The following is a 14,908-nucleotide window of genomic DNA, read 5'->3' on the forward strand; positions in this document are numbered from 1 at the left end:
GCTTTCCTGATGAAGCTCATTTGGGGGATGGAGAAGAACCAATAAACAGAAATCCTAACAGCTCAAAAAACAATAAGGTATAAAAACATCTCACGTATTTTTAAATCCAGTGGGTTTTGAGCACGGGGAATTTTTAAGCACGTTTCCCCTGGCACAAATTACCCCAGATTCTACTGCTTTCTTACCTTGCAGTGTGTCCAATAAAGTAGCAAACCACATTAATTTTCCTGCACCTTTCCCATCTCTGTTTCCACTTAAAATAGAAAGGACTGCGGGATGCAGTGCTACCAAGCAGAAGTTAAGCCTAAAAAAAGAAAGAAGACCAAAATATACAGTTGTCTCCATCTGCCTGAAATAACCATGAAGTCTTTCAATAATTGGCCGGATGGGAAAGCTTACCCAAAGCCACAGTTTTCCTGTGGTCTGACTTATTTCAGGCTCGTTTTTAATGTATAAACCTCATGTCGAAAGTTTAGGTCTGAATAAAAGAGAAGAGCTTTTTGCTGGATTTGATGGCGTGTGAGTGCTGACACTATCTCAGAAATGAAATATTTGCAGCGCGTAGCCACACAGGACTATGTTTGTCATGGTTGTTGACTTAAGGACTATTAGTTAAGGACTATTATTAAGGATTATTGCAGCAGTTTGTGGGATTCTGGATTTAACTTGGGGGGATTAATCAACAGCAAAGACCAGAAGAACCTCTTGGCGACCCAAGAGATTATCATCTAGATCCCATCGCTCATTGATGAGCTACGTGAGACTTCCCAGCACCACAAGCACAACCATCGGCTACTAAACCATGTGCCAGGGAGGTAAAACCCCGTGTAGGAACACGGCTGAGAGAATTATAGGGAAAATACGCTTGGTGTAGTCAAGAAGTGAGCTGGGGTTGGTTTAACACCCCTGGACAGACCCATCAAGAGGTAAAGTGGGATCATCGAGCTCGAGTGGGCAACAAGAAGCGATTAATGTACTGGGAAAGAAATGGTTATTTTCTAACGAAGCGGAGAGTAGGCAGGGATAGTTCTGATTGAAGATCTTCATCATTAATGTTCTGCTTGCAATCACTGGATCTGCAAATAACTTTCCGAGGAGCTTCTTGATTGCTTCAAGGCCGCACGATGACAACAGAGTTTTATGTAGCCTAAAAAAAAATCAATCCTTTAAACTGATGCTTACCCAACATTAACTACAGCAATTTTTAATTAACCTGATTTAGAAGCCAAATATATCACTGATGAAAATGAGAGGGTAGAACACGCAGTCATTTATTCCAGTACAGTGGTCATGACTGTTGAATTAGATTTATTCAAATGAACCTCGAATTTTTGCTGCAATACTCGGCTGTGTGCCGGGTACCGGGTTTTACACCTCTTAATATAGCTGAAAAGCAGTGAACTTTGAGGCACGGGAGGGTGGGATGGGACATGTTTGTCTTGCTGCTCAGAAAGGGGGAGGAAAGACCCACGATCGCTTTTATCTAATAAAGCAAAAAACCAAAAAGACGGGGTGTGAATCAACTGCTAATTAATTGTTTCCAGCCTTTGCTGGCAACCAGCAGCCAGTGTCAGTGGAGCTTGGCGGGGAAAGACTCTCCAAGGGTCATTTTTTGGGTTGGCTCTGCTCTGGGATGATGGCCAGTGAGATGCACAGATAAATCGGAGCAGCCACCGTGGCGGTGAAGCTCAACAAAGCCAAACTCTCCACCAGCAAGGGGAGATTAATGTGTCCCATCGGGTCTGTCGGATTTACGCAGGGACACGTGAGAGGGAATGGAATTATTCCAGTTGTTACCATTTTCAGTTGGGAAGATTTCCAAGAAATGGAGGTTGGGCTGTAAACAAAAGCAAAAAGGAGCAGACTGAGGTGCAGACATTGTTGCCTGTGGTTCTCATGGAAGACAAGAACTTCTAATGATCTTCTAGCCTGGAGAACAGGAGCTGAGGGGAGACCTTCTGATCTCTGAACTGCCTGAAAGGAGCTTGGAGCCAGGGGGGTCGGGCTCTGCTCCCCAGGAACAAGCGCCAGGAGCAGAGGAAACGGCCTCGAGTCGCGCCAGGGGAGGTTGAGGTTGGATGTGGGGAACAATTTCTTGCCCAAAGGGCTGTGGGGCATTGGAACAGGCTGCCCAGGGCAGTGCTGGAGTCACCATCCCTGGAGGGTTGGACAGATGCTGAGATGAGGTTCTCAGGACATGGGGCAGTGCCAGGGGTGGGGGAACGGTTGGACCCGTTGATCTTGAGCGTCTCTTTTAATCAAATAATTATATGATTCTGTCATTTCCCCTGAACTCCGCATGACCCGCCCAAGTGAAGATGATGAAAGCTGAAGATGCTCTGCAACCTTTTCTAAAGTGCCCATTAAAACCTCTACGCGGCTTCAAAGGGGATGAGCTGCCGCGCGTGTTCCTTCCAGGTGGCCTGGCAGGTAATCGGGTCCCTCCCAGGGATGGCACTTGTGCAGCCATGAGTGAAGATGAGCGCTGGCGTGTTTTCATGCGACGTCTCTACCTGCCCTTTAGCAAGAAGCTTTGGTTAATGGAGGTGCTGAGCACCGAGGATCGGGCTGGGTACTGAGCTTTGCAGGAAGAATGAAGATCAAGCTACGATGGATGCAAACAGCCAAGGAAAAGCTTTTGAATATCGCTGTGCTGGTGGCTTTTTTGTAGCTGAATTCTGCATTCAGCGTGTGTGGTTTTATTCAGAGCACACTGAACATTCCTGCCTTCTGTATCCTGGTTATCCTCTTTGTTTTCTAGAGGAATAAAGATGAAATATTGATGATGTCATGTGTGAGTCTGTACATTTGCAGTCCTTCCTACACCCTGGGCAACGGAGAATCCATCTGTATTTACCTCCCAGCTGTGCCGATGGCCTCTTTCCTCACACAGGTTGTTCATTCCTTTCCAGGGATGCTTTCCTCTTCTCTCTCGCTGTTGATAAAGCATAATTTCTCTTTTTTAATCTCGTTGCAGGTTATCCAACGGGCTATCCCACCGCTGCCCCAGCCTACAACCCAAACATGTATCCAACCAGCAGCCCCGGCTACGCCCCAGGTAAAAATCTATGTATGGAGACGAGATCGGGCATGTCGAACCATGCAGGAGGTTTTAACTTTTGCTGCTCAGTGTGCAAAACCCAATGGTTTCCATGTGCTTGCCAGGAAACGCTTTCCAGGGAAGGCGCCTGCGTTAAGCTCTTCCTAACTCTGCTGTTAACTTCACTGGGAATATTTCTCTATGTTGCAAAGTGCTTTTGAGCCATGAATTATATCTTAATCCCGGGAATTTTACAGTCCTCATCTCTGTGATACTTGTGCATTGGTGGCTTTTAATATTTTCCTAACATGGCATGCATCTCCCTGGGATTACCTTCCCCTTCCTGATGCTTGGACTTCTCCTGCCATGTTGTAGATGCAGGGACCAATTAAACAATCCTGACATCCATAAATCCATGGGTCCGGATGGGATGCACCCGCAGGTGCTGAGGGAGCTGGCTGAGGTCATTGCTGGACCGCTCTCCATCATCTTTGCCAAGTCTTGGGAAACGGGAGAGGTGCCTGAGGACTGGAGGAAAGCAAATGTCACTCCAGTCTTCAAAAAGGGCAGGAAGGAGGACGTGGGTAACTCTAGACCGGTCAGCCTCACCTCCATCCCTGGGAAACTGATGGAACGACTTCTCCTTGGTGCCATCTCAAGGCATATCGGGGATCAGAGGGTCATTAGGGGCAGTCAACATGGCTTCACCAAGGGGAAGTCATGCTTGCTTGACCAACCTCATAGCCTTTTGTAAGGACATAACGAGGTGGATGGATGATGGCAGAGCAGTGGATGTGATCTCCCTTGACTTGAGTGAGGCATTTGACACCGTGTCCCACAGCATCCTCACAGCTGAACTGAGGGAGTGGGTCTGGATGAGCGGGGAGTGAGGTGACTGTGAACTGGCTGAAGGGAAGAAGCCAGAGAGTCGTGGTCAATGGGCAGAGTCCAGTTGAGGCCTGGATCTAGTGCAGTGCCTCAGGGGCAGTGCTGGGGCCGGTGTTATTCAATATATTCATCAATGACTTGGATGAGGGAATAGAGTGACTGTCAGCAAGTTTGCTGGTGACACCAAGCTGGGAGGAGTGGCTGACACGCCAGAGGCTGTGCTGCCATCAGAGACCTGGACAGGCTGGAGAGCTGGGCGGGGAGAAATGTAATGGAATAGAACAAGGGCAAGTGTAGAGTCTTGAATCTGGGCAGGAACAACCCCAGGTTCCAGTGTAAGTTGGGGAACGAGCTGTTGGAGAGCAGTGTAGGGGAAAGGGACCTGGGGGTCCTGGGGACAGCAGGGTGACCATGAGCCAGCACTGGGCCCTTGTGGCCAGGAAGGCCAATGGTACCTGGGGTGGGTTAGAAGGGGGTGGTCAGTAGGTCAGAGAGGTTCTCCTGCCCCTCTGCTCTGCCCTGGGGAGACCACACCTGGAATATTGTGTCCAGTTGTGGCCCCTCAGTTCCAGCAGGACAGGGAACTGCTGGAGAGAGTCCAGCGCAGCCACCAAGATGCTGAAGGGAGTGGAGCATCTCCCGTGTGAGGAAAGGCTGAGGGAGCTGGGGCTCTGGAGCTGGACAAGAGGACACTGAGGGGTGACCTCATTCATGTTCACGAATATATAAAGAGTGTCAGGAGGATGGAGCCAGGCTCTTCTCAGTGACAGCCAATGATAGGACAAGGGGTAATGGGTGCAAACTGGAACACAGGAGGTTCCACTTAGGTATGAGAAGCAACTTGTTCCTGGTGAGGGTGGCAGAGCCTGGCCCAGGCTGCCCAGGGGGTTGTGGAGTCTCCTTCTGTGCAGACATTCCAACCCGCCTGGACACCTTCCTGTGTAACCTCATCTGGGTGTTCCTGCTCCATGGGGGGATTGCACTGGATGAGCTTTCCAGGTCCCTTCCAACGCCTGACATTCTGGGATTCTCTGTGATTCTGTAATTGTCAGCAACTGTGTCTTGTTTGGTATCTAGATCTCCCATGCCATGTCTTTACTGTCCTCCTCTTTCTTTCCTCTGTCACTTACGGACTCTGGATCTGTCCTAGTGTCTTCTTCTGTCCAGATCCTGCCCTTCACATCACCCTAAAATAGTTCTTCCAAAGATGCAGCAAGCTCTTCTGGTCAAACTCAGGAACTCTTCTTTCTTAGCCTTGGTGTGCTGGTTATCTTTGACAGCATCAGCTGTACTCTTCTCCATAAAATCTTGTTTTCCCTTGGCTTTCCCAGTTTGGCCAGTTATTTTCTACCTCTGCTGCAGACCATTCATTGGGACATATTTGTCACCTGCTCCTTCCAGCTTTCTATGAAAGCTCAACCAGGCTACTAGGACAGATCCCTTCTCAACTACTCCCCAGCTGTCTCTGGGAAACATTACCTGCAGGTACAAGGTCTTCATTATTCAGAGAAGTCTTAATTTTTCCCGTTAGCCCCATGCTCTTTGACATCCTCCTTTGTAGTCCCTCTGCATCATCCTGCCAGTCAAGGTGATGGGTGATGTCTTCATTTTCCATAGCTCAGCCCCTACCATTGAGTCCTGCTCTCTCTGCTGTCTCCAACCTTGACAAATCCTCCTCCATCCTTCCAGAGAGCTGGTACAAAAATAATCTTCCCAGCCGTAGAATCATAGAATGTCTTGAGTTGGAAGGCACCTACAAGGATCATTGAGTTCTACTCCAATCCCTGCATAGGACAACCCCAAAATTCACACCAAGTGTCATCCCCCTCTTTGACACCCTCATGCTCATATCTAGTACAGGCTACTTGTTTTTATTTACAGAAGCAATGTCCACTCCATTCGTTCTTGGTGTCCAGAGCCTTACTGTTCTTTTGGTTTAGCCAACTATGTCTGTCCTCTTCACCTCTTACCTTCCCAAGCGTCTCCCTTGTTGCTTCTGTTGCTCTCACTGGAAGGTTTCCCCTTAGCACCCACAAAGCCATTTCTCATTTGAGTTCTTCCATTAGCCACAATGAGAACAATCAGCCATTGGAATAATCTCCTCAGGCAAGTGGTGGATTCCCCAACACTGGACACTTTCAGGTTTCAGCAGGACACAGTGCTGGGCCATCTTGTCTAGACTGGGTTTTTGCCAAGAAAGTTTGGACCACATGGTCCTTGTGTTCCCTTCCAACCTGGTATTCTATGTTTTGTTTGGACAAAACCCTGTGACTAGACTACCAAGCTGCTTCGCTGCTCTTGTGCACCATCCCTCCACACCTCCCTTTTGTCTGGGTTCCACTCTTGTCTCTTGGCCAAACACGTGCCCAGCCCATGACTCTGGTTATGTTGCTCAATGTACGCAGAGAAAGGTGCAGATGGAAGAGGACACACAGATGTCCAGGTCCTTACTGCCAGGCCAGAGACAACTGGAGAGGATGGGTGGCATGAATACCAACCCAGTTATCCCCTGTCCATCACTTGGAGGTTGAACACCTCATCTACATGAGGGTGGGAGGAGGGAGTTGTTGTCAAAGACACTTTTTATTCCAGAAGAAGGTGACCTTCTACTGTTTTTAAGCCAAAGAAGTTACTCCAAGTAGGAGTCATGGAGTAATTCCCTGTGCACAAGTGTTGTCTTCATCACAGCATGGACTAATGAGGTTCTGTGCTTAATGAGGAACATTTGAGTTGCACTGCTACATCCATCACTTGGGTTTTTATGCTTTCAAGCTCTCCTATTTAGTAGTAACCTTGAGATTTTGTTGCCCAGAGAAGCTGTGGATACCCCATCATTGGAAGTGTTCAAGGTCAGGTTGAACGGGGCTTTGAGCAACCTGGTTTAGTTGAAGATGTCCCTGCCCTTGGTGGAGAGGATGGACTAGATGAGCTTCAAGATCTTGTCCAACCCAAAGTATTCTATGATCAGAGCATTATTATATTTATTAGCCTTGTGGTTTTTAGGCTAAAGTGTCTTATCAGAGCGTTTTCTGTAAAGGATACGGATGCGTAGGTCAAACGCAAGAGTTGGCGGCATCTGAACTGTGATTGGAAAAGCATTTCTGAAACCGGGACTCAGCCTTTTTTCATGGTTTCTATGAAAAAGGCCTGAAAAACAAAATCCCTCGCTCAGCCATTTCCAAGCACACATGAGAGATGAAAAATAATATCTCGCCCTTCGTTTTGACTTCGTGGCTTTTCGGTTGGCTAAGATGTTTATTTTGAAGGCTTCGCCTCAAAAGAGCTGCGGGATTTGCAAACCTCTGAATAAAGCCGTGTTTTGCAAGGCTGATGAAGCAGGAATGAGGAATTCTCTGCCAAAAAAACCCTTTTGGTGCTGTCTTCTCCACGTCACAGTTTAAATTCGCTGTTGTTTTGTGAGGTTATTAAATAAAGCCGTTTGTTGGGGATGACTCTGTCAGGGATCTGTTGCGGTTTCATTTGGTTTTATGTGCTTCTTGTAGGGTCTTTAGCTGCGTTTCTTCCCACTAAAAATGTGTAATATGAAATGAGTTTTGTTCCCCTAGATGTTTGTCGGCACCCTCAAATTCCCCCGGAGGATGTAACACTGAAAGAATAAAGTGGAAAGAGCTTCATAGCATTAAAAAACCCCACAAATTTATTAGTAGCTTGTCCTGCCAGAGGTTGGCAACATCCTCCCTGCTTAGCCAGTTAATACTGTATATTGGCCTGGACATTATAAAACATCTCTTGTCCCCAACCAAGTCGGGAGGTGGCCAAAGGGACACCCGAGTGAGAGGGAGCAGCAAATTGCTTCAGGATGAGGAATTTTGGGGGGATCCGTGTCGATTTGTACATCTCAGACACCTTGAGAGGCTGGAGTTCCTGTTGGAAACCAAACCCCAGAAATGTTGCTTTCCAAGCAAAACACTTTGCAAAATCTTGATGGAATCCGCACATTCCCTTGGAAAGATTTTATTTCAGCTCACTTTAATTTTCCAAATTAAAAAGAATGGAAGAATAAAAGACAAGGTGATTTTCAAATATTTTTAAGCAGCTGCAGCAATTGCCACATTCAGGGAAGGTTTGGTGCTCTTTAGGTCTCAAACCCAACCTGCCCAGGTCCCTCTGTGTTCAGTGCAGAGAAAGAGAAACGTCCCAAGAGGAACATTTAGCCCATGTTTGGGGACAGATTCTCCATGGATGACTGTCCTACCAGAAGAGCTTGGCATGAAGCCTCCCTGGGATGGCCGTCACGCTCATGAGGAACAGAAACCCAGAGGGAGGTTTGTAGATGATCCCTCAAGTAATTCTGATACATAGTCAAGATACCTTCAGAGGACACCTCCAGGATGATGTTTTATGGGATTGCTGTCTTGGAATAGATTGAGAAATGGGACCTACGTGGCATGGCAAAAGTAGGTCCTGGAGTGGGCTGGAGGACAAGCCTCCTTCTCTTCAGCAAAGAAGTTACTCGCACCCACAACAAAGACAAGGAAGAAGTGGATGCCCCAACCCAGATGGTGAAGAACCAGTCAAGAAGACCAGGAAAGAACAAAGAAATACAAGGATAACCGTGGAAATTTGGGTTCGTGTAGGTGGGCAGCAACGAGCCCTTGGACGCCCCTTCTTGACACCCTTCGTTGCTTTGGCAACATCTGCAGCTCGTGTCCTCCACTCAGCAGAAAGGAGCCGGGTTGTCCATCCTTCTGAGAACGTCCAGATCGACCTTCAGGAGTTTCCTCGGAATAATCCGCCCCAAACCTTGTTAGTCGGCGGCTTTTATAAGCACAAAACCACAAAGACTTTGATTTTTCCCTCCTTTTGTCCTGGCGGCTGTGGCTGTGGGTGTCCGTTCTTTCATTTAAGATGCTTAACCTCCCCCGTGCTTTGATTTCTGCTATATTTTATCTCTACAATACTTTGCAGCAAGCCGTTCCGCAGATTAATTAAGCCTCGAGTTACTGATTTATATTTTTTAAAGCAATGCAAATAATTTTCTGTTCCTTTACGATTTCCATGATGTGAAAAGGGAAACGAAAGCCCTGGTCAATCTTCTTTGTGCCAACCAGCCTTTTGTTCGCTCCCCGACGCTCCCTTCTGAAGTGCAATCCTAATCTTTACCCACTTGCTTTCCTCTGATCATTCTTGTCCCCCCTCGCCTCATCTTTTTGTTGCACAGCTTAACGCTCAAGCAAGAAAAACCTTCATGGCCGTCTTGACGTTTAAAGTCCATTTCTCTATTTATGATTCTTAAAAATATATATATATAAATTGCTTTTCATAATTTCCACATTAGAAATCTCCTGACGTCTACAAAGCTGACAGGTCATTTTTACATCGAGAACAAAGATCTTGCGGCGTGCGATACAACATGGCTAAGCACTAAATTAGCAAGGAAATGGCGAAGATTAGGACTGGTCCGACTCCTCTTGTGCAAAAACCTCCATCCCCTCCATAAACAATCATGCAGCTCTTGAAATCAATGCAATTTAATCTCCCGGTGGGGTTTTTCCTTATTATTTGGAGAATAAGTGCCAGTTAGCGGAGAAAAAGCCGATGCGATGCTGTGAGTGAGGACAGCATCCATCAGCATTATCTTTAGAGGTAAAGCAAAGGCTACAGAGACAATCCTGGCTCAGACCTTGCTTAAATTTAGGGCTTTTTTTGAGCTGTTTGCAACTCCTTGCCAGTTTTTCTTGAATTATTTTTATATTTAAGATCCCAATCCTGCCATAAACAAGATACCACAGTAACAATGCCAGGAAGGAGGGGCCTCCTACCATCAGTGGTCAGTTATCAATGGAAAACAGACTTAAAAGAGAAAAACTGAGATTTTTTTTGAGAGAGAGATGTTTAATGCCAAATAAGCCCTATAAAATATCCGGGCAGCGGGTACATGCGACAGAGCAGGCAGCATCCTCAGCTGTGCGCAAAGGAATTGGGTTCAAGTCATCCCGCGGTTCAGCGGCTGAGTTGAAACCAGTCGGCTGTGTCGGTACAAAGAGCATTTCCTCAAATTGAATCAGCTCCTGTCATCCAGGAGGCTGGAAATAACCCCGCCGCGGAGAAAAACACACCACCGTCCATCAAACACACTGGGAATCAGAGGGGATCAGCTTGATTTTGTTCCAAGATTGGATTCTGAAACAGCAGACTAATTCTAAATGTATTTTTAAGGGGTTTTAGGTGGGGAGGCTTTAGCAGAAAGTGATGCTGCTTGTTCCCAGCAGAATTATGTTTGGAGAAACCTCTTCCCCAAAGGGCTGTGGGGCATTGGAACAGGATGCCCAGGGCAGTGCTGGAGTCGCCATCCCTGGAGGGGTTGAAAATACACATAGATGAGGTTCTCAGGGACATGGGGCAGTTCCTAAGTTAGGTTAACGGTTGGACTCAATGGTTTTGAGGGGCTTTTCCACCCAAAACAACTCTATGATTCCATTCTATGAAATCTCAGCAAGAAATCAACCACCGAACGAGGACACCGCCCTCTGCTCCTGCCCTTGCTGCGGTTCAACCCGGTTCAAAGTCTAGTTTTCAAATTCCTGCCATCCACTTTCATCCCCAATGTCCTACAAACACTCGCGGTACATCCCTGATGTGACGCTGGAAGGCAGCGATGCTCCTGCTCTTCTGTTGACAGGACCATGGGGTGCTCACAGAAAATTAAGTCATTTAGTGCCCTGAACTTTGAATTGCCTCAATCTGAGAAGTGTAAGGAGATGTGGAGAGGAGCTGGGAGAGGTCGAGAGTCCTCTTGGTCCATGCAGGTCCAGCAGCAATGAGGAAAGGAAAATGGTAACTGGAAGCACTCTTCATTTCTTGCTCTTTCAGTGTCCGGTGAGTATTGGCTAATGGTTGAGCACCAAAAGAGTGATAAATTTTTCACCAGTTCATTTCAGAGCAACCCTTCCCAAGGCATAGATAAGCAAGCTCAGCCAGAAGGAATTAATTTCTTTCCATTCCAGTTCATTGAAACAACACAAGTTTCTGCCCTGTGTGTTTTTGGGGACAGACTTTTGAGCAGGGCCTGTTGTGATAGGACAAGGGGTGATGGTTTGAAACTAAAAGGAGGGAGATTCAGGATGGATGTGAGGAGGAAATTGTTGCCCTGAGGGTGGTGAGAGCCTGTCCCAGGTTGGCCAGAGGGGTGGTGGATGAACCATCCCTGGAGACATCCCAGGCCAGGCTGGACGGGGCTCTGAGCAACCTGAGCTGGTGAAGATGTCCCTGCTCATGGCAGGGGGGGCACTGGGGGAGCTTTGAGGTCCCTTCAATCCAAACTATTCTGTGATTTTCCTGTTGCTTTTTTCCATATTTGTTAGAGGCACAAGGGAAGCTACAAGATCACTATGAAACACCGGCGTTGCAAACTCTGGTGCTTGCAATAAGCCTGGTTATTTAGGACAACATTATTAAAAAAATTTCCTTTCAAGTACGTAAAAAATGAGCACTTAAAATCACTCCACTGCAGAGACACAAGGCGTGCCGATTGAAAATAAAAATAATAATATATGTCTTCATTAAGCCTGGTGCATGTTCCCTCCAAGGCATTCTGTCTTCCTGAGATGGTTGTTTTGTTTTAACTCCCTCCATTACAGCACGCTCTTTATTTTCCTGAAAGTAGGACACGCGCTTTTCGTGTGGAGGCTGGTTTATGCTTTAACTGCGCTGATTAATAATGCAGGGGAAAAGAATGCTCTGCCTCTCTTGCTTCAGTGGCCTCGCTGAGCACAACAGAATATTTCTGAAAGCCGCCTCGGAAATGAGGGGTCTCTGTGGGGACATTGTGGGACATGATGGAGGCTCTGATCCAGCGTTGCTGCTGCTGGGACCTTCCCAGAGGAAACATTGCATGTAAGTGCATTCATCTTCTGTAGGTGCCCGTTGACTATTTGGGGACACCAAAGGGTCCCCTAAGGTGAGTATCTTGGTGTCTGGAAGGATGAATATCTGGTAGAGCCTTGCAGGGCTTTCATGCAATCATAGAATGGTTTGGGTTGGAAAGGACCTTCCCAGCTCCCCCAGTGCCACTCCTGCCATGAGCAGGGACATCTTCACCAGCTCAGGTTGCTCAGAGCCCCGTCCAGCCTGGCCTGGGATGTCTCCAGGGATGGTTCATCCACCACCTCTCTGGGCAACCTGGGACAGGCTCTCACCACCCTCAGGGCAACAATTTCTTCCTCATGTCCAGCCTGAATCTCCCTCCTTTAGTTTCAAACCATCACCCCTTGTCCTGTGGCAACAGGCCCTGCTCAAAAGTCCTTCCCCATCTTTCTTACAGGCCCCTTTTAAGTCTGGAAAGGCTGCACTAAGGTCTCCCTGGAGCTTCTCTTCTCCAGCTGAACACCCCAACTCTCTCAGCCTGTCCTCCCAGCAGAGCTGTTCCAGCCTCGCATCATTCCTGTGGCTCCTCTGGCCCCTCTCCAGCAGGCCCATGTCTTGTGCATCTTTTTCCCTGTTCCAGTTAAAATATCTCATGAACGTTACCACGTCGACTAGAGATCCTCACAGGGAGAGAGACCAGACCCAGCTCTGCAGAGGTCCCTGCTCAGTTCTCACCGCCAGATATGCCAGAGATCCAACTGATAACAAATAAAACCTCTTTATTTTTCACTGAGCAACGAAGGCGAGAGGCTAAACCAAATCTAGAAGATGCTGGTAGGAGATGGACCTTAGATGACATTAAATAGTCATGGCTGGATTGTAACCTCTCCAAACTGCAGCTTTTGGAAAGGACCAGATGATATTAATGTTCCTAGAAGCCTCCTTGGTTCACCTTTTGTGTAATTTTAAGTGATGGATTCTCTGAGGATCCATGATTTAGTGTAAAGAACATGCACAGCCTTAAGCTGCAAGCTCCCATCCATCTGAGGCCCAAATACCTTGATTTTTTTGGGTAGGTCTGATGTGGAGACAAGAAACCACTCAGGAAGCATTCATCTAACATCTAAATAAATTGCCTCATCAGTCCTGGAGATTAAAACCTCTGTGAAATCCAGAGGCAAAGATAAATCTGATTTTGAAGAGAAGCATTAGAGTGTTTCTGTCTCAGTGAGTTCTCATGTTCAGGAGCGCAGCGGACCATGGAAAATAAAGCAAAGCAGTTTGGAAATCCTTAATATCTCGCAAACCTTTTGGGAAAGGGACCAGGAGCAGAACATGATCAGTGGAGGAGAAATTGCAGCCTGGATCTTTTGCTTCCCACCAGCCTCCTGGTTTTCTCTTTAAGAAGGTGAGGGAGGAGGAACGGCTGTGGCACCAGCACTGATTCCTCCTTGGCCTCCTTGATCGCTCATCCCCAAATTCCAGCCCTGTGGCACTCCAGATTCTCAATTACATCTTCAGAGATGGTTCATTAGGAGTCTGAGCAGCCACGGAGGCGTTGGAGGGGTTTGAACCATCACTGTTCTTGCCTTTGGGCTGCAGAAAGGTTTATAAGCCTCGACCAAGTCATGAAGTCCCTTCTGTAGGGCTTAGTGTTGAGCCTCCCAGGGGGTGGGAATGTGCTTGGGAGAAGAATTTATTAATTGTGGCCTTAAAACGTCTCCCTTGGGGCCGATGGGGAGGATGAGGAACCCACCATCTCCTCCTGAGGGCCATGGTGTCCATTCCAAAGAACCAATCTTTCTTCCTCAGATGGCTTTGTCCGTATTGGCTGGTTCTGCCACCAGAAACAGTTCCCTGCCTACAAAGTCACGCCTCTGTTGTTCCTTTCTTGCCCAAAAGTATTTATTTTAAATCTCTAGAAGTCTCTTGAGTTTGCAGATCTGACCCAAAAGCTCTATTGCATTTCTGAGGAAATCCTACCTGTCCCTAACACCACCTGAGCAGGGAGAAGGGGACAACTGGAACATGCCCTGACCTCCAACCTTCTGGAGATCTTGGGCAATTCAGCAAGACGTTGTAGAGAGAGTGTGTCGACAGTTTAGCGTCTGTGTTCACAACAAAATACCTTTAAAGAAGCCATAAATTGGTGATTTCCTTTGATTCCAGCATCATTTTACCTCCTTTACCTTCTGCAACCTCACAGCGAGCTCCAATCACTAAGCGGCTTGTTGAGGATCGATCAGCCCTCACTTGGTTTTACTTCTTTAGTAGCTGGGTGTGCAAATGCTGCACTACATGGAAAACCTGGACCTTATTTCTTTTATGATGCCAGTGAAAGGTGGCGAGCAGCAGGTGGTAATAACTGGCTGAGGCTTTCAAAAGGTGGAGGTGGTATTCCACACCATTTGAGATTAGTGTGGATTAAAAAGTTAGGATAGATCCATAGTTTTGCGGGGTGGAGGGGGGAATAAGAAGAAAAGCAGAAAAAGACCCGTTAAGCCTTTCCAAGAGGCACCAATTTTGGGAAGGAGCCTTGGCGTAGGGTTGTGTGGGTTATCTGCCTTCTCCAGAAAGCGTTTGGTGTAATAAAAATCATTCTTAATTAAGCATTGGCAATGCCTTTGGATATAGGATAATGGTATAGCAAGTCCTGGCTCATCATACAGAGGTGATTATGGCACTTAGTATAAGACTTTCTGCCCTTTCAGAAAACTGAAGACCCACAGAAGGACTGAATTCTGTCAGTCCCTCTCAAATCCCACAACATTTGGCTCTTGAGATTCTTCTGGACTATTTTATTTAGCTCTGTAAATACTTTTCCACAAACTGGGATAACGGGGTGAGCTGCCCAAAGCTGCTGCTTCTCCTCATTGTCCTTTCCAGAGTTTGTAATGACCACCCAACGCTGTGATGGGACGGTCACAGTGACCAGTAGCTTGTCCACTGCTGGTACCTGCCATGGAAGCATCTCAGGAGCGTTTTACTGGCAATAAAATGCCTCGGACAACAGGCTCAGCTTGGGAAACACAAGGCCAAGGACAGGAGATACTGGTCCCTATGTGGCCAGTGGCATTTGGGGAGGGCTGGTGGCTCTGCTGGCCCTGTCCCCCAGGTGTTGATCTTCACATAGGTCACTTGGCTCAGAAAACC

The 14,908-nt window shown here is 47.2% G+C and overlaps 1 protein-coding gene across 3 annotated transcripts in view; it reads left to right on the forward strand.

Moving 5' to 3' along the window:
- Positions 1-14,908, forward strand: part of FAM168A (family with sequence similarity 168 member A) — a 205,469-nt gene that overhangs the window by 170,114 nt on the left and 20,447 nt on the right. For all 3 annotated transcript variants that reach the window (XR_010473854.1, XM_065069685.1, XM_065069794.1), the window contains exon 4: positions 2,978-3,058. Coding sequence is in view for 2 of the 3 variants with exons in the window: in XM_065069685.1 (XP_064925757.1) it covers positions 2,978-3,058 (81 nt within the window). In the remaining variant the exon portion in view is untranslated. The remainder of the gene's footprint in view (positions 1-2,977; positions 3,059-14,908) is intronic.

This window comes from Columba livia, chromosome 1, assembly GCF_036013475.1.
Source record: "Columba livia isolate bColLiv1 breed racing homer chromosome 1, bColLiv1.pat.W.v2, whole genome shotgun sequence".
In the NCBI taxonomy this organism is placed as follows: Eukaryota; Metazoa; Chordata; class Aves; order Columbiformes; family Columbidae; genus Columba; species Columba livia.